This window comes from Panthera leo, chromosome D3 (assembly GCF_018350215.1).
Source record: "Panthera leo isolate Ple1 chromosome D3, P.leo_Ple1_pat1.1, whole genome shotgun sequence".
In the NCBI taxonomy this organism is placed as follows: domain Eukaryota; kingdom Metazoa; phylum Chordata; class Mammalia; order Carnivora; family Felidae; genus Panthera; species Panthera leo.
The window spans coordinates 91,923,096-91,948,052 of NC_056690.1; the positions used below are offsets into that span (position 1 = coordinate 91,923,096).

General features: G+C 56.6%; 1 protein-coding gene across 18 annotated transcripts in view; it reads right to left on the reverse strand.

Annotated features, from left to right (window-relative positions):
* LOC122203528 (myelin basic protein) overlaps positions 1–24,957 on the reverse strand; it is a 118,901-nt gene that overhangs the window by 17,469 nt on the left and 76,475 nt on the right. For 16 of the 18 annotated variants that reach the window (XM_042910454.1, XM_042910458.1, XM_042910464.1 and 13 more), the window contains 2 exons: positions 15,541–15,977; positions 9,132–9,209 (listed from right to left, as the gene is read on the reverse strand). In XM_042910454.1, the coding sequence (XP_042766388.1) occupies positions 9,132–9,209; positions 15,541–15,977 (515 nt within the window). The remainder of the gene's footprint in view (positions 1–9,131; positions 9,210–15,540; positions 15,978–24,957) is intronic. The other 2 variants (XM_042910469.1, XM_042910456.1) reach the window with 1 other exon arrangement.

Consider the following 24,957-nt stretch of genomic DNA (forward strand, 5'->3'; position numbering starts at 1 on the left):
ACCCTCCGAGTCTCGGGCCAGTGACTTGTCCCGGTTTCCTCCCTCAGTCCCACTGGCCCACTGGGCCGGGGCTCCGTAACAGGGGAACGGTTTTTGTCATTTAGTTTTTAAGACACACAGTAATTCTCTGATGAAGAACTTTTGTGTTCACTAAGGTTGAAAAGAAAAGGAGGCAAAACTGTTAACATTTTCCAGTTATTTCTCAAGACTGCTGTGCCCTCGCCCGCCTCTACCCCGTCCCGGGAGCTCGTTTCCTCCGTAGGAGGTTAGCGGGCAAAGGAGGGCGTTCGAAGGTGGGCCACGGGCCGTGGGTGAGGGGCAGGGCAGCGGCTCCCCGTCGGCTGAGAGCCGAGACGCGGAGACGGAGGCCCTGGGAGCCCCACCCCACATCCACAGGTCTACACCCCAGGCTAGGCCGTCTCCACACGGTATCCCCGAGGCATGTGCCGCTGGACATTTTGGACAAGAGAAATTCGAAAAAAAGAATCTACTGAAAGCATTTCGGCTAACGGGTAAAATAACGCACATTCATATAAAGAAGTCAAAATTTGAAAGGTTGTAGAAGAAATTCTACCACTTAAGAATGACCCTCGTTTCTCAGTTTGGTGAAACTATGTTCAGACCTGGCTTAACGCGCCTAAACAGAGCCACGTGTAGGTGCCCTGAAACGCGGTCTCAGGATGCACGGGTGCTACTGTGTTCCTTTTTTTTTTTTTTTTTTTTTTTTTGGCATCATGACCAATAACACAGCAACTCCTTGATGGCAAATAACGTCATGCTGAGAAGTTTTAAACACCATGGGAGGGAAGCCAGGGGACAAAGAGCAACCATCTCATAAATTTTGCGGGTAAACTGCTTTTTCCATTAACCTCTGTCATCCTGTTGCTTTTGAAGAACAAACAGGATTTTCCCCCCACTTGGGATAATGTCCATCACCAGCAGGGGAGCTCATGTACTGGCTTCCAGGCCCCTTCCGCGTTCCGTCCAGACCTCGGGAAGGGATTTTTAACTGTTTTCCAATTAGCCAGGGAGCTGGGAGTTCTTAAACTGACAAGTAATAACAGGAGATTAGTTTCCACCTGACACATCTGAAGATCAATGCACATCAGGTGGGGTGAAGATTCGTTCCTTTGAATACAGCGCCCGGCTCCCGAAAACACGGAGAAGACATTAGTCTACACCACGTTTGCATTTGGATTTGATTAGAGACAAACTGATGGGAGTCATTCCCTCTCAGAAGAAAATGGTGTATCTTGAAAAAAATTAGTATCACCGTGCCTGGGGTTTTGTGGTTAGGGAAAAAAAGTTCTGGTTCTTTCTTTCTTTTCTGAGAGAGGAATTTAAAGTCGAGGGAGTCCGCCATCAGCATGTCAAGGAAGGGAATCATGGTGAATCCGTGTCTCCCGGCGGTCTGTGTGCTCAGCGCTCACGGGGCCGGGGCCCCGAGATGTGCCTGCGTGTCCCCTGTTGCACCAGGCACAGCCCAGGGAGACTCGGGTCCCCCCCCTCACGGGCCGGGCTGGGCCTCTCACGGCTGGCCTTTCTCTTCTGGACAGGGGGTGTTGCGTGAGTGCAAAGGCGGAGCCGAGACAGTAGTGACAAATCACTAGATGCACGCGCACAAATGAAGACAGCTAGAAGATCACCCGCGTGTAGACCAAGGGCTTTGATTAGCCACGGGGTCGCTGAGGAGCCCGTGTGAGCATCTGTTCTTGCCGGTGTTTTACAGCCCAAACTTCACATTCTGGTGCGTCCAGCCCCCCGTCCCTGACGGTCAAGAGTGTTCACGACCATGCGACGACTCGGGATATGTTACAATATTAGACCGTCTTTCAAAAATCATTAAGTGTGGCCCGGCTCCCTGCGGATCACGCGCGTTGACTAACACTACATTCGGTCCCTCCGCCGTTTACTCTGTCGTGTGCTAGTTCGGGGGACGTTGGCCCTTGGAACCCAGCGCGGACCTGGCAGTGCGTGTGGCAGGTATCAGCTCCGTCCTTCCTACATGACGGGCAAGAAATGAGCTCGCTGCTCCTCACACCGGGCTCTCTCCCCTCAAGCCCCGGTTGGTGCCGAGACCTCCGACGTGCTCCCGGTCTGGCCTGTCAGCCGGCTCGCTGGTGTTCGGCAAACATCGGAGCCTGTGAAGAGAAGCCCGGAGCCGACGGAGACCCCTTGCAGCGGCCTCACTCTGTGCTACGGCCCCTGACGTCCGGCGACGGTAACGGCAGGGACGCTTTTCTTGCTGGCACTTTCCCCATTACGTAAGTCACGCAAGTTCCAAGAGTTTCTCCATGTGTCCCCCAAAGGATTCAATTTAAAAAGGGAATTAAGAGAGCGATAGTACTCGCTTTCAAATATGGGGCGTATGATTCTTACGTTCACCCTCGCTGTTTCTGGACCAAAAATGTTGCACGGCACCCTCTGAACCAGCCACTCCATTTAACAGGTGTGACGACTGGTACCCGAGTGGAAAAGGCGCGTGCCGGCCCGTCTCTAACTTGGGAGTCTGGGGCCCGTGCCTGTGGGGTCGACGTGGGACAGAGACTGATGCTCCCGACCTAACACTCCTCACGGGCTAGCCGGACGCCCCAAGGGAAAGGTAAGAAAGAAGAATAAATTTTTAAAACCTGGAGGTTTATTCGGTTTATTTTTGTTTAAGTTAGGAGACTTACCTTACGACAAGCTGTGAAGGTACGATGGGCTAGAAACAGAAATGTTCTCGTGTATAAGGAAAAATTAATGCGTGTTGACGGAGACAGTTAGAGGTGTCAGCTAATGCCCAGAGCACTGGGGACCCGTGCCCTCCGCTCTTCCCTCCAAAATTGGTTCCTGCTTGTTTTGGCAACCGTGATGGCTGGGGACAAGGAGAGCAAGTCTGGTTAATGAAGCGGGATGTCTCTGCTTCGTTGTTGGTATAAAGGCTGCGGTTCTATGCACCGAAAGCTAGAAGCCAGTTCGCTCCCACTGTCCATGGGAAGTTATGGCTCCACGCGAATGACGGTCTCATCCGTGTCATTCTGTTTTGTTCCTGTCACTGAAACCAGCCCACCGACCAGCCGTCCAACAGACAAACATATCTTGGATACTTACTCGTGTAGCGGACAGGGTCGACAACACGGAGCGCTGCCCATACCCACGGCGTGGCAGGGAGGACACTTACCGTTTAGAGGGTTTCCCCAGACATCTTGAGAGGGCGGGAGTCAAGGAACGTGCCCTTTGCTTTCTACCCCCAGAGAAATCTTTGCTTCTGTGGCGGTCTCGGAAAACTCAGATCCGGGGAGCCGTGTGGTTAGTCCCTTTCCCCTTTGGAGCCACGGACTGTAATGGTGTCATTATTGTCCTGAGTGGCCCACACCTGAGCACGACTTGGAATCAACACAACGGTTTTCTCTTGTGAAAGTGGTCATGAGTCCTCATACGCTCTTGCATACGATGTACTTCATACTTACGAACCGTGAACAGAGTTTACTACGAAACCTGGATACTTTTCCGCCCCTTCTCTCTTACTTCATGCTTCTTCCACGGCGTGTACAAACCCTTTACGTCCACAAACAATCTTGCTTAAATGGTTTATCCTCCTGGAGGACTTCCTGAAAGACTCTGTGCCTGAACAGCCTCCTCTTTCTATCCAAGACTCCTCTGTATACCTGCCCGGCCACACCTATTTCCTACCGTAAAACTGGCCTGTCCGGCCCCCCCCCCCGTCCTGTCGACCTCGGGGAGGTAAGGACCGTGGCATCTTCCTGTCCCCACCGTGGCCACTGGCCCAGGTGTTGACCCAGGTGCCACTGAGGTAAGTGGTATCAAATCCAGCGTGTGCACCAAGGGGCACAAGTTTGGGGACAAAATGACAGGTCCGACCAAGAGGCGTTCGAGGCGTCACCTTCGTCCCTTTCAGAGCGGGTCCCGGTGTGTGGGGCGGAATCCCCAGGGGCGTTGCTCTGATCCACACATCCCAGACTCCCACGGCCCCCGGGTGTTCCCAGAAACCACCGATGGACACGAGGTTCTCCTACAGCCCGTTGGGCCTTGCTCACTAGTTCTGTTCACGTACGTTTTCCAGAGGAAGCAATGATGCCATTTTGTCCAGACTTCTGCCGTGCCTCGGGAGACAGGGTTAGTTTTTGTTTCCGTTTCCGTTGTTGGCAAAGTCAAGGCATTTTAGATTTTGTAAACTGGAGAGACTTCTTTTCCGTTCGGATGATATGTGCAAGGTGCCCTGTGCAAGTTTAAGAATATGTTTGCTCCTGGATTGCCGACCCGAGTGAGTTTAATTAAAGATGCGGCTTCTTCCTTTGGCGAGAGAGAGAGAGCTGTGCAGTGGCAGCGGATGTCTTTTCTCTATTTCTGGAGGACTTTACAGGCAGACCTTTGATCCAGATGGAAATTCTAGGTTACCTGGCGATTGTCCTGAAGCGGCCTTCTCTGTGGACACTGGCAAGTCAGAGCGTCGGCCGGTGCGGGCTGCTGGCAGTAGAGTGGTGTGGGGGTTTGTGCTGTTCCTGGCATTCGGGAGGGACTGTTGCTTTGTCCCCTGATCGGAGGGACCAGCTCCAAGGTCAGCAGAGAATGAAGCTGTGGGAAACTACCCCCCGCCCGCCTCCCCTGCGGGGACGGTTCTCCCTCCCTTGGCCGGTGGTGCGGGACCGAGGCCAGAACCAGGATCTCCGGGAAATGAACTGAAATGCGAGCCTGAGGCCGTCACCCTGGGTGGAGAGACGCGGCCAGCCTAGTGTCGCGGCCCGCGGTGCCCGGTGCTCAACCCCCTCATCCTGGGAAGTGGGTGCCTTGGAGGGGAGAGCGACGGAGGTGGACCAGGGGTGCCTGTCAGGGCGGGAAGCGGTTCCCAAGTTGGGGAGAAATGGTGGAGAGTTTGCCGCCCTCCTGGGCTCTGTCTCCCATCAGCGAGCTGGTGCACCCGGCGCCTCACGGGCGTTTTAGTGAGGAGTCCGCGTGGGAGCGCGTCTGCGAGGACCAGCGTGTCGTTTCCACCTTGTCACAGGCAGCCCCCCTCCCCCCCCCCGCCCACTTGCTGCAGGAAACCGGGGACGGCTCGTAGAGGAAGGAACCGGTGGTCTTCCCCGCAGGAAAGCTCCGTGCCGCACAGCTGGGGCAGCGGGCGCTGACCAGAGCCGGAGTCCGGCTCAGCACCGGTCTCTGACGCTTCCCTGCTGGCTCCTCCAAAGCGGTGGGAGGCAGGGTCGGAGGTCGGCCCGCACCGCTCTGACTTCTGCCCCTTGCAGACACACATGCTTAATGACCTCAGTGTGTCCAGCATGCACGGTAGGGTCTTCCTGGCAGGAGCATCAGGCTAGCTTCCCGGGGGACAGAAGCCAAAACAATTTCCCTGGACGTCTTTCCTGGGCTTGGAACCCAGTTGTCTTCGTGCGCAGGTTGTGCACAAGCATGTTCGGAGCTGCGGGGGCTGGACAGTCTTCTTCGGAAGGAAAAGGCAAGTTGCAAGACGCTTTCCGGCAAGTTAGGGCCGTGGGTCCCCAAGGCGGCTTCGGTGGGCAGAACGGACCGCCGGCCCCCTCTGGGGCGAGGACATCCAGGTGGCCTGCGTGCCCCCCCCCGCCCCAGGGGCTTGGTGGGCTCCCGGTCTCCACGGCTAGACCTCCAGCACCCGCCCAAGGTGCAGCCGTCAAAATCACTCGACTCTGTCCGAGCCGTCTGTCCGGCGACGATGAAGAAATCGGACTCAGGAAACGCCAAGGAGGAGCACGAGGGAATCTCTGGAGGCCTCCCCGTGTGCGTGACGAGGGTTCTGTTCCTAACAAGCCTAGCGCACAGGAAGTCATGCCCTGATGGCTGCCGCCTCAGCAAGACTGGAGTCACCACGTGCGGCTACAGGCGTCCCCGAACACCGCCACACCGTCGTCCTCAAAGGAACATGCGCGATCTGTCATCTGACACTCTTATTTTCTGGTCGAGAAACTGGGGTCTGAGGGCAGAAACCGGTGAGCCCGAGGCCAGAGCCGGTGAGCGGCAGAGGGGGGCCTGCGGCTGCCGGGGCCACCGCGCGTCCCTCCCGGGCAGCTCAGGCCTCGCGCAGCCGAGGGGCAGGGCTCCCGGGCTGGGGCGGCACGTCCGCCCCTACTATTTCGCTCCGTTAGCACGGGATCCGCACGGTGTGGGCAGCACTCGTGGCTGCTTTCGCTGTTGTTGATGCTTTAAGGTGAGGACGGGAGCACAGTGGTCAAATCAGAGCCACGGCCCGTGTGTCTGATTCGTGCTCGGCTCTTTTCCGCAGTGTGAAGTCTTTGGTCCCTTAAACCTGTTGCGCGTGGTGGCCACCCCTCACCCCCTCCGGCCCCGGCGAGGCCCGAGGGAACGGGAGCTGGAGAGCAAGCAGGAGTGTGGGCCGTCCCCTTGCCACCCCTCGCTCGTCCCCGGGGCCCACGTGGCGGCCACACGCGGGGCGCTGGCTGCGGGACCAGGTGTCCCGCGTAAGGCTCGGCACACCCACAGCACCCTCCGGCTCTGGGCGTCTCCCGCCCCTCTTTTGTCCACAGGCCCTTGCTTCACGCAGTGATGCCAAGACAGGGACCCTGTGCAGGACCCTGTGTGGCCGGCTGTGCAGAGCGGGACCCCCAGGAGAACAGGATTTGCTGTTCTCCTCCACCGGTGTGCTCCCTGCTCCTCTCTTGGAATTCTTGCCTTTCCGACCTGCTTTTGGGTCCCCGAATACGATGCCCTCCTCGTCAGCTTGTAGCCCCCCCCTCCTCGCCTGCCGTGGTCATGCTCCTCCCTGGAAAAGTGGAGCTCTGTATTCCTAGAACAGATGTCGAGTCTCCTGGAATCCAAGAACTCCTGGTGGGGAGTTGGCTCTTGAAGGCCGGGGGCAGCGCTGGGACCGATCTGCCCTTGGATGGGTTACCTCTGATTTCATGGCAGTTTTCCTAGGCTTTCCTATCTTTCTTGGTGTATTTGCAGAGAGGCAGAGAGATCGACCACGACAGAGAGAGAGAAGGAAGAGCATTCTGGAAGGTAGGAAGGCAGTGCTCATCGACCCCGTTGGAGTTTCCAAACCACAGGGGCGGGAAGGCACTCTTGGTTCTGAGAGCTGAGAGTCAGCTGTTCATATTGTGGTTTCATCCAGCGGCCTTCCTTCCCTCCGCAAGCCTGTTTCAAGTGCTCTTGGTCACAGATGCTCAGACAAGTGCATTTTGAAACCGTTTAGTGCCGCCCTTGCGATCCTTCCCCACGGCGGGTGCCGTCAGACCTCCAGTAAACACACCCACCTTCTTGAAAGAGTAAGGGATCCCAAGCTGCTGGGGGCAGACGTTCCAAGTAATGGGAAGTTCTTGCTCAGAGAGAAGACCCCAGCTGGAGAAGAGCACGGCCCTGCCGCCTGCTGAGGCCCTCTCTGCGGAAAGGGGGTTCCGGGGGGCGGGTTCCGAGGTCCTCAGACCAGGCCGCCCCACCTTCCGTGTGCACCTGAAGCACCTCCTGAAAAGCATTTCGCGTCCTGAGCACCCACCGCGTGGATCACGGACGCAACGGCCCTTGGAACTCAGCCCGTGAGGGGCCTTCGGGGTCAGCGAGGACTTTGTCGAGCCCACGGGCTGGGTCCGTGCGGCGAATTTGCCCTTGGTTTCGGCTCAGGCTCTGTCTTGGAATTCCCGTCACTTAACAGGCGTGTGAAAACGTACACAGTCGGCCGGTACTTTCCGTGTTTTAACAGCCTTCTCGTGTACGTCCTCCAAAGCCAATCCCAATCCTACTTGGACCGGAACGGGGTCTCCGTGACCGAACAAAGGATAAAGGCAGAGGAGGACCCATTGCCAGGAGCCTGCAGTGCGTCCCGTGTGCCTTACGACGTGTCCGCGTGGTGCCACAAAGGTGCTGTTGGGCAGAATGTTTATTTCTTTCAGGTCAGGTTTTTTTGACGGATGCACAGAAGTCAGTCTGGGGTGAGGACGTGGAGGAGAGGGGTGTTGTTTTTTCTCTGCCAAGCAGTTCTTTAAAAGAGGAAAATCAACATTCCGTTGAAAGTGTCTTGACATGACCTCAGGAGCACAGCCCTGTGTTCCTCGACTTTGCATCTGGGCGTTTCCGGCGAAGTCTCGGCCTCTCCGTGGATCCGTCTGCTTCCGGTGGCAACTGTCTCCTCAGCGGAGGAGAGAACGAGGCAGGGAGGTGCCGGGTGGCGGCAGGGTGAAGGGAGCAAGCCAGCCCCGCCTGGGGCTTCTAACTCCGCTGTGGGGCTCACTACTGTCCCGTCACACACGCTGCTGTGGCTTTGGCACTCCGGTGGCTTTGCCGGGTGTCTGGGACCACGCACCTCCCGGGTAGGGTGTTTGCTTTGACCGAGGCGCCGCTGAGAGAGGCCTTTCCAAAGCGAGTGGAGCAGGAGCTGAGATGCCAGCCGCCGCGTGGACGCTCGCGGGTGGGGACTCTCCACACGCGGGTGGGGACTCTCCACACGCACGTGGGGACAGCGGGCTCACCGTCCTGTCCATCGTCTCCGGGCCTCGCTTCCCCACCTTCTGCATTCTCCCAGGTGAAAAACTCAGACATCCGGGTCCGGCGCCCGCTGGAGGCCTGTGGCCGCCAGCTTGTGTGTGGGCCGCCCCCACGAGCAAGGAGCAGTGTTACTCCCGCCCGACTTAGGGCCTCCTCTTTCCCGTTGCCCCCCTGCCAGCCAGACAGGCCCGGGGGCTCTAGACGCCGCAAGCAGTAGAAGACAGGCAGTGGCTTGTCCTTCGTCCCAGCGCAGGCTCAGCCGAGCCCGGGCGGGGACAGCGACCCGCCACCCGACTTCCCAAGGGCACGCGTCACGTGACAACCCAACTAGCGAGGGCTCCACGCGTGTTAGGCGCTGGTTTCCAAGGGCGGGTCGACCCTGGCGCGCCGAGGCCCCCGTGGCCTTGTGGGCTTGTCCGCTGCCCCGGCCCCGCGGCCGGTCCTGCCCCGGGCACCTGCACGGGACCCCACTTGCGGATTCAAAGGCTCCTGGAAGGGTTTTCTGCCACCACGCCTTTCCTTTGCCTGCTTCCCCTCAGGGGCTGCCCCACTCGCTTTGGCAAAAGCGACTTCCCCACGCATTCACGACCTGCTGCGGCCCGGACGTGGCCCGTGCTGACCAAGGACGGGGAGGGCCTGGCAGGGTCGGCGCGTCTTACCTGGTACATGTTGCACAGCCCGGGCTGGCTGCGGGCATGAGAGGGCACAGGGCTCCTTCTCTGCTTGAGCCAGGGCACCTGCCGGGGGACACAGAGTGGCCGTTGAGTCCACGAGGCACCAGCGGCAAAGCCCCCAAGTCCTCCAGCAAACGTCCCCTCCTGACCGGGCTTGGCAAGCCCCCGCGCGGTGAGGAGGGTTAGTGGGGGATGGAGGTCAGAGGGAGACGGTGTGAGGATGATGGGTGCTGGCCGCCAAGGGCGCGGGGTGGGAGGAGACGGCAGGGAGAGAAAGGAGCGAGAGGAGAGATTCAGGGGCGAGGCTGGGGCTCCGGCCCAGTGACGTGAGCAAGGTTCCTTAGCGCTGGTCGCGGCGGGCCCAGCCCCGTAAGGTTTCGCGCGGAGGCAGCGCGTTCCAGGCCGTGTGATGCGCTAACGGGCTTTCCCGGCCTGCGTGGGGCGGGTGCCCGTAGAGGCTTCTTCCCCGTAGAGCAGCTGTGGCCGCTTCCGTGCGGGACGTACGGTGGAGACCACGCCCGCCCCGCGGGGGACACAGCGCGCTGGGAAGTAGTTCCGCGAGGAACGCGGTGGCCGGAGTCAGGCCGGGCGACGGTGCGGGGTCACGCTCTCTGACACGTCTCCTGCTGCCGCCGAGACAGAGGAGCTTAATATTAACGTAACGTTCCTGGACGTGAGCTGCGCGTTAACCTGGACTCTGAGCGCGATCGCTGTAAATCTTCCTCAGTAGCGTTTGCCTCTAGTGTCGCGTTCTCCCTGCTCTTTTTGCTCCAGGGCAGTACCTGCGTGTCATGCGATTTTGAGCGGTGTGGTTGACAGTATTACAGGACCAAGGTAAATGGCCTGCAGAGAGGTCCTCTTGTCTGCGCGTCGCAGAATGGTATGTGCGTGGGTGAGAGAGGGAGACACACAGAGAGAGGCAGAGACAGAGAGACAGAGAATCTGGTAGAGACAGAGACAGAGAGACTGACACAGGCCTCAGAGAGAGGGACAGAGAGGGAGGGAGGGAGGGAGGGAAGGAGCCTTACAGTGGTCAAGAGACAAAATCAACGTAATAGGTTTCAAGAGATGTCTCAGGTTGGCTACAGATTAAACGAATGTTTTAAAAACAGGTTACCAGCTGGTTATGTGTGGAAATGAACAGTGGTTATGACACACAAGAAGGTTAGGACGCTCTAGAAGTATTATTGCAAAGTGAGCACACGGGGTTTCCAGAGGCAACTCTGGGGCGAGTCTGGGCTCAGCTCTACGTCCCACAACTGATCCTCCCCGGCGAGAGGGGATCTTTCTGTTCCGGCAAGAAGCCCTGGTGAGTTTAGTTCAGGGTCCTGAGCACTTAAGAGGAAGGCGACTGAATATTTGGGTTCAAGTACGTCTGGGAGGGTACGCCTGGGGTGGCTTCTGCCTTGATGAGGCCGGGTTGTCCCCACAGGGCGTGACGTGCCTCAGAGGGTGGCAGAAAGGCAAGTCTGTTACGCCCTTGGCCAAAAGGCAAAGAAGAATTCTCTAGTTTGTTTCCCCCGTTTAGGACAATGTCCCTTCTTAAGGACGGGCTCAGCTCCTCGAGCCGTGTCAGGTGGCTGGGGGGTCTGTGTCAGCTGCTTCCGTGGGCTGCTGGCCACGCAGCTCGGGGCGGGGAGGCTGGGGGGCGGGACCTGCCTGGCTTGCAGGAGACACACCCCCCCTACCCCGCACCTGCAGGAGGGGAACGCGGCTTCCTCCCCCCTCTGCAGGCGGTGCTCGGCCTGCTTCTTCTGCACAGGTGCGGGCAGGGGCGCAGCCCACGGGCCTGCGACGACGGCAAGAAGGGCCCCCGAGAGGAGCCCTCGTTCCTGTGACTCTCCCTGCCCGTCAGACTTTCTTAGGAAGCAGAGGAAGGCTCCAGAGCACCTAAGGGTGTGGTGTAGACGTGTGGAGAAACGCTTACTATGTGAGCCAGAGTTTGACCAGAGATTCTCCGGTGGTTAAACGCCCTAGATGCTCCCGGGAGCTCCGGAGAGTGGGGTACGCTCCCTGAGATGTCAAGTCAAGATCTCCATCAGCCGGTCAGAAATTCCTGCCACCAAATGGCTGATGTTTTACCAAAAGGAAAATCAACAGATGCCCTGTATGGAAATGAACGTCGAAGGAGGTGAGCATCTCCCGGCAGAGGTCGTTGGAGGGGTCAGTGCGTCCAAATTAATCGCATTCTTGCTTTTGTGCCTAGTTCATCCACAACCCACCTTATGCATGACCTTCACACTCGCTGACGCCCCCCAACGCCAGACTGCCCGGGTTCCTGGGACCCCCCTCGGACGTACCCTCAGCGGGGCACACAGTCGCTCAGGAAATGCTGCCCTGGGGACTGTGTCCCACACACACAAAGGGGACCGGAGTCTGCTCAGTGCCCACGTCTGCCCACCCGCATGGGACGGCACTCCCAGACACGTGCTGCACACGTCGAGCAGAACGAGAGCAGTCACGGCAGAAAGACCGGGACGCTTAGCTATCTGTCCGTGGAGAGAAAAGAGTAAACGAATGTCTGTGCAAAAGCACACGAGCGAGAAAGAGACCTGGCTGTGCACAGGTGGCAGGTGCTCGCACACTCACCTGTTGGCTGTCCCATCAGGGGACCACAACCACACCAGTGATGCATGTAGTGAGGGAGGGAGGGAACAGGAAGGAGGCAGCTTAGGAAATTCACGAGCAATTAGTACACCACCGTTGGTCTGTCAAAATGTTTAATGAATGCATAAAAAGGAAGAAATGTCTATAAAACAAAAGTTCATCGCAAAATCAAACTGGCATACAATCACCAGAAGGCAGTCAGCATCGAACCCATCAGCATAGCGTACAGACGTGTGGCTTGTACAGAGGACGCGGCAAGGCCCCCACCGTCCTAACTCAGGTCCCGCCCGCTGACACCAGTGGCCGTGGACTCGGGGGCAGGTGCCGCGCAGCCCGGAGGACCCAACACACATGTCCTACCACGTCCCTCCCGCCGCCTCTGAACGCCACACTCCCCACGAGAGTACAGAACATATCTACACAACTGGGATATTACGCGAACAATGAGGAATTGAGCTACGGCAGAACTAAAATGTGTTAAATGAATTTAAAGGCAGCAAACGGGACGCGGTGATTAATCTACAAGACCGATGACACGCCATAGCAGTAAATGACAAACGGTCTTCATCCCGTACAACCAAAACTAGAGGCATACACATCATCCTCAGTGCTGAACAACGGAGAGCAGGTTATAAACGGAGCCTTGACAGTGAATGTCAAGATGACAGCAAGATCATCAGTGCAGGACCGACTTTCAAAAACTCTTAAAATACAGCGGTATGGAGAAATCCGCGATGGGCATATTCTGGCTGCATTCTTACTTGGGAACCGTCCAGGTGTTACGTCACCGTGTCCAGCTTAGATTTTCATCAGACCTCACCTCTTCGAGATAAAAAGGAACAAGGACAGTTTCCAAAGCTAACGGTCAGGGCCCGAGTGGCCGCAGCCCCCGTGTGGGCACGTGAGGTCTGACGGGGTGGGGACGGCAGCGGGTGGGGAGGGACAGCTCTGAGAGCCGCCCTTCTCACAAAGAACACATGCATCTTAAACTTTGTCCTAAACGCCTGTCCGTTCCTCCCGGGACCCCACGTCCCAGGGCGTTGGAAAACCTGTCCTTTAAAGGCAACAACACGGTCCTTCTTTCCTCCTGCAACAAAGGAACGTGTTCCCCATGAATACACTTTTCATTTGTGGCTCTCAAAAGAATATGCCTCCTCAAGGAATTTATAATGCACTTTCCCTGAATGTCAACGCCCCGGCCATCCGAGGGTGGGTGTTGTCGGTGCATTCCGAGGATTGGGGGGGGGCAGGAGTCCCACGTGGCCTCAGCGGGGGGAGGGGCACCGGAAGGGCCAGAGGCCAACAGCCTCCTTCCCAGGGGCCGTGCATTCAGTCTTGCATGACTGTCCCATGAAAAACCTACTCCGGACAGAGTAATTGAGTAACTGCTTCCCCCCAAACCCACACGGTGGGGGCAGGCCGCCACTCAGGCCTGGGGGGCCCTTAGCATTCCCCGTACCTCACCCAACGACCCCGTCAGTGACAGACGGTGGAAACCTGAAATGGGCTTTTATGGATGATAATCGGGCCTTTGGATTCTCTTCTTTTCTCAAGCTTCAACCCAAAGACCTTTCAATAAAATGAGGGCTCTCCTGATTTATACACAGAGCAAAGCAAGAATAAAAACAAAACCCAAAAAGAACCCCTCGGCAGCCCAGGCCAGTAAGGACCCCAGAATCCTAGGGCCATCGTGGGGGTGTGCCTGGGTGGAGAGTGATTAAGTGTACATCTGCAGTGTTTAAAAGCAAACAGAGGCCGCAATAAAACAGGGGTGTTGAAAACACACTGCTTTCCTGCCGGTGTGCCTGGTAAGCACTCGTGTGAGTATACACACCCAAACTCCCAACTTTTTCTCTGGCATCAAAAGGCAAGGCTGTTCATTTTTAAACCTTCTTTATTCAACATTCAGCAGTGAACAGGGCTGACACTTCAGAAACTCTGACACAATTATTTAAACATTGTTTTTTGTTTTTAAAATCCTATGGAAATATTGTCATTTCTCTGGGTCCTTGATAATCTAGCAACCCTATTTTGCAAAGCTGAGGCCTACTTCTGAGCTGAATCTTTTCTTTGAAAGTATTAAAGAGGAGGAGAGCCTTAAAGCAATAAAGGTTGTGATCCTACATAAAGGAAGAAAAACGTGTATGCGTGCACACACACACACACACACACACACACACACACATATACATCATTCGGAAATAGAGTCACAATGGTTGATATAAATGCATTCACAATTTTATTTTCATTGAAGCCACAAGCACTGAAATGAAGTTTGTTTTATAATATATGCTATATAGCCATTTAATCTTTTCTGCACACTTCAAATACATTTTTTCCTGTTCCTTGAGTTCAGCAGAGAAGCTTATGGTTCCAGAGTGGCTGCATGCATACGGCGTGCTTAAGAAAGCACCTCGGACAGAAACCAGCATTCGAAACAGATCAGGGGACCGACACTTTAGGGTGACGCGAGACTGCCCCAGAGTAAGAGCGCACGTCTCCAAACACAGACACTCAAAGAACCGAGCAGAAGACGAACTCCGTCAGCACGCAGGATGTACCAAGTGTTAGTCCCAAGAAGGCGTGACAAGAGCCACATGAGCGGCCTCGCCTCGGGGCAGGTACCAGAGACATTAGCAGCGCCCGGGGCCCCGCGTGTGCAGCGAAACTGACCGCGTGGTTCGCGCGCGACCATTTCACGAACATCAGTCGTTTTAAGAATTGTCGTTAGAGATGAGAGCAACTTTTAGAAGCTCCTTTAGAAACCGCAGGTCGGGGTCCCGGCTCCACACTTTACCCAAAAGCCTCTTGACGTTCCCAAGACCGAGTTCAGAATAAGAACAATACACAGCCAGAGCAAGACCTACGGCGTGTGAGTTCTGTGCGCCCGGCCAGTAAACCCGGGCTTCTTTGAAAACACCCTCTCCTTCCGAAATGCTCAGCTATGCACCACCCCAAAAAGGCATGTGACGTGCTATGTGTCTGCTATGGGAAAGCCACTTGGGATGTGGCTCTTGGATGAAACATGAGCACGGATGACCCAGTGACAATCCAGTCCAGAAGCCAGCGCTGGACACGGGAGTATAATGGGGGCCTTTTGTCTCGTGATACAATTCTCATCTACAGAATATTTAAATAATGAAACTTCACAGACTCTAGATTCAGGCTAATGGAATAACAGAATAATACAGTTGTGATTCATAGGCACACTCAACCCTCCCGCCCCCCCACCCCCACCCCTTCCCCCCAAAATAACTCAGACAAAAGACAAAATCTGCTCAAGGCGAATTTAAATCTCGGCTTTGTGCGAAAGTCCTCAATCGCATTATTGTTGCAAGACAACGCGAAGCTAGCAGTGCGGACTCCAAGAAAAACAAGCACGACCCAATGTCGAACCTGAAAGCGGGGGCGCGGGAGGCAAAGCAGCCACGAAGCCCCCAAGCATGAGCCACCAAAGAGCCGAGAACGCGGTGCCCTTCCTGCAGTGCCCACACCAGGCCACCCTAGAGATGCCCGATTCGGAACGTTCTTGCGGCCCTGGGCCACATCCCGATGGCATCCCTTGGGAGGAGGGGAAAGAGGCTGAGTTGTGTGCCAACACGGCAGGCGGCCCCCCGGCCCCTCCCGCGGCCGGGGGGCACGTCCAGCAAGGACGGCAGGTGGAAAGCGGAGGGGCCGCACCAGCATCTCCCCTACGGCTTAGCTCACCTGCACGCTTTCCTTCCTTCTCCTTGTCAACTACAGCGGACACACGTTCTGTGCACCCCTGTTACTCCTCAGAGCTCACCTTGCCTGAGCCCCGCTTGGGCACACCCCTGTCACCGCCAAAGAAGCGCCCGAGGGAGTCAAGGATGCCCGTGTCTCTGTGCCTCGGGAGGAAGCCGTGCCTGGCGTGATCCATGGCACTGGCGGATGCCAGGTACTTGGAGCCGTGCCGCTGGGAGGGTCTTTTCTGTGACGCCATCACATCGAGGCCCTCGGGAGTGGCTGTGCTGTCCTCTTGGATGGTCTGGAGCTCGTCTGACTCCGAGGGCCGGTCTTTGAAGGTGTTGTCCTCCCTCCCGGGGGCATCTCGGGAAAAGAGGCGGATCAAGTGGGGGCGGCCCCCTGGGTCAGCTGGGTTGGCGTCCTGCCAGGCATTCTTTGGGTCCGCTGTGCGCTTGGAGTCTGTCACCGCCGTGTCCTGAGAGGGGGCCCCATTGTTCTGCTCCACATCTGCCTCCCCTGCAAACAACAGTGAGATATGAATACGGGCCGTGCAAAGCGGAGCGGGGGACAATGACGCTTTCTTCCAGGGCTAGTGTCCTACCGAATCCACGGGACGCGCGAGGGGCCATCGAGCTGCACGGCAACCCCACGTCGCTCGGGCAGGACCCAACCTGGACCGAGCGAGCACCCTACCTGCCGCTCTCGGGCCCCGGGACTTGCCTCGCTGGCTCGAGATTTGGCACCCCACATAGAGAGCACCCCCGCTTCCTGCCGACGTGGCCAATCCCCCTTGGGCGCCGCCCTGCCGCGTCTGGAGAGGCCAGCACCGCAGGCACCTTAGTGGGACGTTGAATCTCGAAAATTCCACTGGTGCATAAGCTAAACGTGTCCGGGAGCATTTATTTGACCAAAGGTATTTTTAGCATTCTTGATAAACATGGAACTTCCCACATCTTTTCGCAATTCATGCCTTAAAGAAATGGGGCATTTAGAATTCTTCAGTTTGAGATTCCACAAGAGGCCTGTTGCACTAGAGAACTGCTTATTCAGGACATTTTCATTTGGCCTCTCTTCTCTAAGTGGCCACGACTGTAAAGTTCGAAGCGGGAACGGCGGACTTCTAGTGGGATCCCACCATCTCATAGCTTTGTGCGCACACACGAACGCAGCGTTTCCTCCCAGAATGGCCACGCATCCACTTTCCTCTCAAGTTGTAGGTTAGGTTTAAGTGCACGTCCACTCCAGCCCACTCCACCTTTTGCTACTTATCTATAGAAAATGTGGGTTTCCTCACGCTTCCTTATAATACCCTCCTTCCTTCAACCACCCACTAATCTGCTCACTGTCATTTACCCAACGGCAGCATCCATCGTCTGTTTGGCCACCTGCCTCTCTACCCACCCGCCAATCCGCCCACGGACCATCCGCCCGGCTCCCCACCCAGCTCCCCGCCACCCATCCAGGCACTCACCCTCCCTCCCGCCCACCACCAGCTCCCGAGCCACCCGCCCAGCCACCCCGGCCATCTACCCACCCAGCCACCCAGCCACCCAGCCATTATTTGCTGAGGACCTAGTAAGCGGGGTGCACTGTGCCAGGCGCCTGGTTTGCAGTGATGAACATCCGGTCCTTGTCTCAGGAACACTGATGAAAATGAGTGCCATGAATTGAAGGGCCCCCCCAAAATGGCGGGTCCCCACCCTAAACCCCAGTAGCTGTGAACGCGAGCTTTTTCAGAACAGGGTCGTTCGTAGACACCAACGTAAGATGAGGCCCTACTGGAGGAGGGTGGGCTTGACCAATGGCTGTTGTCCTCGCAGAAAGAGGGGGCTCTGGATCCAGACACGGCCACACCGGGAAGAAGAGGCCACGTGAAGATGGGGGCGGGGACCGGAGTGATGCGGGAGCACCGGCCGGTCAGAGACCTGGCGCCCACCCTCCCCTAAGCCGGCAGCCACGGCACAGCCCTGCGGACACGCTGAGTTCGGATCTCCAGCCTCCAGAACGTGAGCGTGGAAATTCCCGTTGTTTGAAACCACCCAGCGCGGGGCGGTTTGCCCTTCGGCCACAGGACACCAACATAACGTACAGTTTCGTGTCAGCTGCTGATACGGAGACCACAGGGCGGGAGCAGGGGCTTCAGGGAGGCCCCTCGAGGGATGGGATGGGTGGGCCTGGGCGGGGGTGCCGAAGTGGAGGGGAGGGCACCCAGTGCGCAGGCGGCAGGAAGAAGGGGCTGGGTCTGCAGGTGCACAGGTGGGGGGGGGGGATGCCGCCCACGGGAGAGATGGAGGGAGTGTTTGAGGATGTTTGTGCATCTACACGACACATACTTTCACCAACACATCAGAAACAGAAGGCGAACGATTCCACTCTCTTTCAACAAAATCCCGGCCGTCAGGAGACGGTCCCGTGAATGATACTCATCACACAGTTTCTTGACCTGTACTTCCAAAGTAGAGAACCTCACTCCCCACGTCCGTGCTCAGTGTTTGCCAGTGACAAAGTACAAGGCAGAGCCCGGAACCCGGGATCCCCGTGACCTTATCCAGGCTCCTAGGAGACAGCACGCAGGGTCAGCTGTGCCCGAAGCCTCAGAAATACGTCCCTTAGAGTATGGCACGTCCTTCGGGACCCCTGATGAAATTCAGCTAGGGAGTAACACAAGTATTTTTACAACGTATGTACTAAATGTACTAAATGGCTCGCGGCACAGTAGCAACATGAAAAAGCAACGTACAGAATCCTAGGGCCGCACAAAGCTGTAGATTTTTGCAGGATGGGATGCTAATTTATAGGTTGCCACAGAAATAGAGTCTGATTTTCTAGCTGTGCCTTATATTCTGTGGCTAATATAAATTAATGCAAATGCGGGAGAGAAACAAAAGCTATATTGTACATACTTAAACACATTAACAAAACACAAGCGCATCTGAATACTAATATTTGTGTAACAGTTGGGCCTTGTGTCCCTGAATACGGCTGTTTGTGAGGGCACAGAGAAGGCGTTCCTGTCCTGAAAGTGGCTTCTCTGAGCACACAAGGGGCACGGGGACACTGAAATCTGTGATGTGCAGCATTTTGGGTAGGGACAAATGCAGTTTTAATTTGTCAATTAATATCAGCTTTCATCGAATTACAGCCCAATGTAGTCTTTTTATTGAGACTCGAAGCATGGAGCATAGCGATTTAGGGCACAATTTGTGAGCCATGGACCTGATTCTACCAGAACATGCACTTACAATGCTCTATTGTTGTTCAAATTCTACGCGAATTCGCAATAAAACTTTTTTTTTTTTTTAAAGCCCACCTCATCTAAATGCTAGAATGGCCCCCAGAAAGCTTCGGAGGGGAGACGTATTGGACCTTTGAAAGTAATGCTGTGAAAATCACAGAATGGGTTCCTGGAACATCTCTGAGAAACAGAGACGTCACTCACTCGACAGTGGTTTCTGGAACAGAGACACCCACCCAACCGGAGGGTGATTTTGGGGGAGGCGGTGTTTATTGTTCGAAGAAACTCAGACGTCCTAACCACAGCAAGTCTCCAGCTGAAGGTCCCAGTGGTCCCGCTGATCCCTGTGTGTCTGGCTCCTTCCCAGGCGGGGTGTCCTCAGTCCGGCCCCCCTGGGTGACTTCTTATTTGACTGACTGCAACCATCTTCTTCTTTTTTCTTCTTCCTTTTTTTTTTTTTCTGCCACTTTATGCTGGGGTTTTTGCTTCTCCATCACCGCTGGTCCCAAGGCCGTGGGCTTCTCTGGTGGGATCCCACACTGTACCCAGGGCTGCTGGAAGGACCGTACAAGGTTTCACAGTACATGACCTTGTTGTTTGATCTCTGCGCATCCCATGCGGTGCGTGGTTGGCACTAGGTGCCCAGCAAGATCACAGCCACGCCGGTGTGAGCTGGGCCATTCCTCCCAGAGGAAAGAAGTCAAATCCCCACCTCTTCTTTGCTAGAACTTCGCCATTGGCATCGCTGCTGTTAAACTGTTTTCTTATATGCTTATTTTTAAGTGAAGATTTCCCTTCGGTCCTGAAAGGCCCTGCAGCGGGGTCTAAGCTCTGGCTTGGGAACGGATTTCAGTCGTATCACCTGACTCTTTCCGGCTACGCAAAGGGTTTGTAATAGTCTAAATGTAACCCGTCAGCGTGGCTCTGAGGTACCAGCATAAGGAATTCAGTCTCCCGGCTCTATTCTTTCATCAAGTCCAAATCCAAGTTTGTGCGTCAGGCCTGATTGCTCGGATGTCCATGGTTCACTGAGTGGGACGCACCTGACGAGCTCTGGGACCGCTGGACCGCGGCCGAGCCCGTGGACAACAGAGAGACTGCCATCGCCGCATGCTGTGGACAGCAGTATCCGGAGTCGGGGCCAGCGAGGGCCCGAGGTCTGCAGGGCGCAGAGGAGAAGGACCCTGCAGACCAGCCTCAACCTCTCCGACCGGACGACGGCTTCGGGCCGGTCGCTGAACTGGGCGTCTGTGGTGAGGACGTGGGACGATATAGCTACGTTCTTGCCTCAGATACCTGCAGGCCCCTTTCAGCAGCACGCGCTAGGGTTTGGCGAGCTGAGTTTTCACCCAGGGCGGCTGCTCCCGTACGTGCGGCTGTCCCCAGAGAGCCCGGGACGGGAGGCCTTGGCTGACCGCACCGGGTGTCTTGTACGCATTACCAACAACCCTAACAAGCAGGTAGTTCTAGGATCGCTTTTATTCACATGAGGAAACAGACACGTAGGGAAGCTAAGTAGGACTCACTGGAGGACGCGGTGTTAATTCCAGGCATACGATCGGAACACCACGGCTCCGGGCCTCGCTCAGGGTCTCTTCCGGGCCTTACCTGCAGCTGGGCTCTTGCCTCTACGGGGAGAATTTAACTGCACACACTTGACCGCTAAGCCACGTGTGGGTCACGGCTGCTGAATGGAGAGGGACAGGCGTAGGGGCGGCAGAGGGACCTCACAGAAAGCCGCCCGTCCCGAGCGAGCAGCTCCGCCAGCGCCCCCACCTGCAAACAGGAGACCCGCCGGAGGCACCCCGCGGGCTCAGTGCACCCTGGGCTCCGGGAGCTGTGCAGGCGTACGCGGAGGTGCCTCCCTGCACGTCCCCTGCTCCCCCCGAACCAGAGCCCGATGTTCCTAGGATGGGCTCGGATAAAACTGAGGACGAAGTGCATATCGTCCTGTATTTAAGTATCACTGCATTTAACGTGGAACATACCTCGTCTGTTCTACTCCACCACACCCGTGGGAATCACAGCTCATGAATAAGTTACATCAGAACCGCCCACGTGTGCACGCGCATGAGAAAAAATACAGATGTCCAGGCACGCCCCAGACCCCACAAGTCGGGACGCACGGGATGGCACCCGATTCTGCTTTCTTAACAGGTCGGGCGAAGTGCCCAGTCGGTCATTCTGAGGACACCTCGGCTCACCGTGTGGCGATGGCACGTCCCCTCCCCCCTCCCGCCCCTCCGCTCCCTGCCTCCACTCACAGACCACAGTCTCTGGGAGGAGAGCTTAGTCTCGGAGACGCCGAGCATCCTAGGCCCGCTGTGTGTCGGGCCCTTTCCCGCCGTCGTTGGGCTGGGGCTCGGCGTTTTTCGCCCCTTTGGGTTGGCTTGAGAAGGTGCACCCCCCTGCGTGCTGAGTCTGTGGGGCTGAGGTGATGAGAGGTTTTGCCAACACTGAACTTAAAAACGTGCCCTATACGCTCATCCCACCCAAACCATCCCTGTTGGCTTATTTTACATATGCACACTCCTATCTCCACCCCAGGCGGAGGCCTTGAGCCCAGCCCCGGTGAGCGGCCTCCTGGAGAGGTCACGGCTGGGAAAGCATTAGGAAGCCCGGGGTCTGCCCCAGACCTGAAATTCAGATCCAACTCCCCACCCCCCGCTCGCTGCAAACGGCCCAAACCCCACAAGTTGCATGGCCTCCACGTGGGGCAACCGCTACAATTTTCCCCACAGAGGGGCTTTTGTGAGCCACCCCTCCGTCTGTATTTTTTCTACACGACATCCATCAACTGTTTGGGCAGAAAATAAAATTTGTGCATTCATTTTGCGGGATCAGACTGAACTGATTTCGTGCATCTTCTTACCTTGGTTTTAAAAGCACCTGTCCTGGGGCACCCAGGTGGCTCAGCTGGTTAAGTGACCAACTCTTGGTTTTGGCTCAGGTCACGATCTCAAAGTTTGTGGGTGCGATCCCCACATCAGGCTCTGCACTGGCAGTGAGGAGCTCTCTCTGCCCCTCCCCTGCTCACGCTGTGTCTCTCTCAAAACAAATAAATAAACTTAAAAAGAAGAAAAGCACCTGTCCTGGGGGGAGATGTGGTCAGGTCTATAGCACAGAGTACAGGTCAGGCTTGTTTGAGGTGTTTTAAGTTCCCATAAGTGAGCAAACAACCACAAAGCCACAGCTGAACTGATTTGATGAGTCTGTCCTCCATCACAGGGTGTTTTCACCCAAGGAACTAGGATTTTTCCTGGCTGAAAAACACAGGTTCCCAGCGTCCTATCCGCACCCCCTCCTTGTGGGGGCCCCGGACACAGACCGGACCCGGACGGGGTCTCGGAGACCCTACAGGAGGCCTCGCGGAATCTCTTCCTCCGCGGCTTCCGTGGGGCCTGCAGTACAGACAACTAACGAAATGGTGAGATTCATAAAGAAAAGACAAGCGGCTAAAAACGCACGTTCCCCGATGCCCAGACAGCAGTCGGCATCACCCTGCTGTCCTTTATTGTGCACCGCGGACAACCTTGCAGCACCCGCGACAAGGCAGGGACCCCGCACGGAGGAGGTTCTCGATGGGGCTCAGTCACCTTCCGGGGCCGGAGAGTGCATCCGCACAGCGATGGGGACACTTGGTGACTTTCATCTAAATACACAATGGCAGAATTCAGAGGCGCTGTATGCGCCCTTGTCCTGGTACACTGGACGGTTTTCTCCTAAGTGATTTGCAATCTGGTTTTCTAGCTTATGGTCCCTTTGGGAAGTATTATCCCCACATAGGTCCGTATATCCAAACGCACCAATGTGTCCTGTTTCTGGTAATTGTCCAGGCTAGTCCTTCGTTCCTAACTCAAAGCAGCAGCATGACAGATTAACGCCCATCATTATGGAATCCACACAATGGAGGAAATCTTCAATTACTGGGTCTTTGGTTTCTCGTTTTTAAACTCACGCTTTTTTAACTTGTACTTTCTTCCCCAGAGCTTTTCCTCATCGGGTACGTTAGAGATTCCTGAGACTATTAAGGCCACTGTGCAATCTAGAGAACCACAACTGACCTGATTTCGGGTCCTCTCTTCCTGGGACGAGTTGCCATAGGCAAGCAAGGGCAAGCCTACCCAAATTCACATGCCAAGTTCACGTCCTTCAGAGCGGATGAGCTGAAGTCACACAAGGGACTTCTCAGGCTAAAAGGTCTTGAGATGCAGAGATGGCTGTAAGGGGCTCAGGAAAAGCTACCTAATACTTCGCGCCTTTGCAGAAGAGCCCCAACCAATAGAAGGTGGCCCTGCCTTGTACAGTCTGGGGAAAACCGTCCGGAAACACAGGGCTTGAACTGAAGCGACACCATTAACTCTCCTCCACAGGTCTTGTTAAATTCTGATCCTCTGTTCACTTCTGTTGGTGGCAGGCGGTGTGGATCTCTCTGTTCGGGACTTTTAGGGAAGGCAGCTTTGCAGATGAGCCCACGGCCTCCGGGAGCACGCCTGTCCCCCGCCGACTGAGCCCTGCCCGTCCGGCCCCTCTGGCCTCCCGCGCCCATCCTCTCCCAGCCAGCCCATCGATAACCGCTCAGAACGCCAGCTCCTGGGGCTCCAATTCCCCCAAGCGCAGATTCCAGGAAAGAACCAGGAGGCAGACACCGTTCCCTTTGCTTAGACCTGAGGCTGGGCTACAGTCGCATTTTCACTCAAAGTATGAAATCAGTCATTACTGGAACAAAATCTCCAGGTTGCTTTTCCGTAAGGGTGGTGTTTTGGTTGTTGTTGCTTGTTTAAATTTTTTTTTTCTTTGCCTCGCCACTCTGGGCCTGGAGGTGCGGGACCCCCTGCGGTGTCCCACCACCAGCCGGTCCCACCGCGAGAGCCTAGATGGCGGACTTTCCTTGGAGCCCTAACGAGGACCCATGAAGCTAAGAGCACCCTGACAGCCGAGAGGCGGACGTAGAGCTCCTCAGACCCTCTACAGCCAAGTGCAGAAATAAAACCCGCGCGTGTGTGAAGGGCACGCGATGTTTCATGGCGGGTGCTTGGAAGCAGATGCTGGGAATAACAGGTACAGGCCTGGCTGCCCCACCTCACCCCTACCCGCCTCCAAGCGGGGCCAGGCAGCCTTCCCGGGAACGGAGTCGCTGGGGAGCCCCTGCTTCCTCGCCTAAGGCCTGAGATGGGGGGCGGGGCTCTGGAGGTAGGGGCAATGTGCCCTCCTCCACCTCCAGCCGGAAGTGCCCTCTTCCTAAGTGACGTTAACACGGGGCACGCAGGTGTGTCCCTGACGTGGGAGGCCCCAGGAGAAGCATCCTGCCCGGTCTGCGTGTGGACCAGCCCCCGCCCATCGTGGGGGGGGCGGGCAGAGGACCGCACTGACCACCAAGCCTGTGGCTCCGCCGGGCTCTGATTAAGCTCAAACCAAGAGCCCCCGCGGGAAGGCCAGGGACTGGCGGCAGACAGAGGCCCGCAGGCGCTGTGGTGCGGACCGCGACCTGGGAACCGGTGCTCGTGACCAAGCCCCCAACTCCTACCCCGGAGACGAAGGCAGGAGGGATCCCCTTCCTGCGAGGGGCAGCCTTCTGAGGCCACGCCACAGGCCCGGCACGGACAGGACCTCAAGCTGCCACAACGTGGCTGACCACCCGCTTTAAGGAACAGGGGCGCTGTGAGTGCCCGTGTGTCCCCGTCCAGCGGCCCAGCCCCTCTCCGCAGAGGAGCCCTTGGGGCCCTTGGGCGGGTGGGGCCGTGGAATGTGCCAGTGTAGGCCAGGGCTGAGAGGACCCTCCTTGTTTGTGGAATACTTCTGTCCTTGGCTCCCCGTGCTCGGGGTCACCAGGGAGGGCGATGGAAACAAAAAGGCCCATGGTTGTGGCCCGTGGATGTGCTGTGGCAGAAATTCTGCATCTATGAGAGGCATGCGACCGCCCGCCAGGCTACTGGCAGAGACATCTTTAAAACTTTTCCACAAACGAATCTTATCAACCCACCCATCGCGCACAAATGCCTCCTTTGTGCGCCCAGAACATATAGTTTTTATGTGCTCTAAATAGCTCACCCCTGGAGCCCTCCCACAGCAGGGACGGGGTCGCGGGAGAGGCAGCCCGAGTGCAGAGCAAACGGCCCGCGAGGGTCGGGCCGGGGCTCCACTGCGAGTCTGCACCTCGTGGGGCCCGAGTTTCTTCATCGTACAACGTGGTGCCGGCTTCCCTGGCACAGCTGGTGTAGACATACGGGATTTTTTTTTTCAAAAGCCCGATGTCCACAT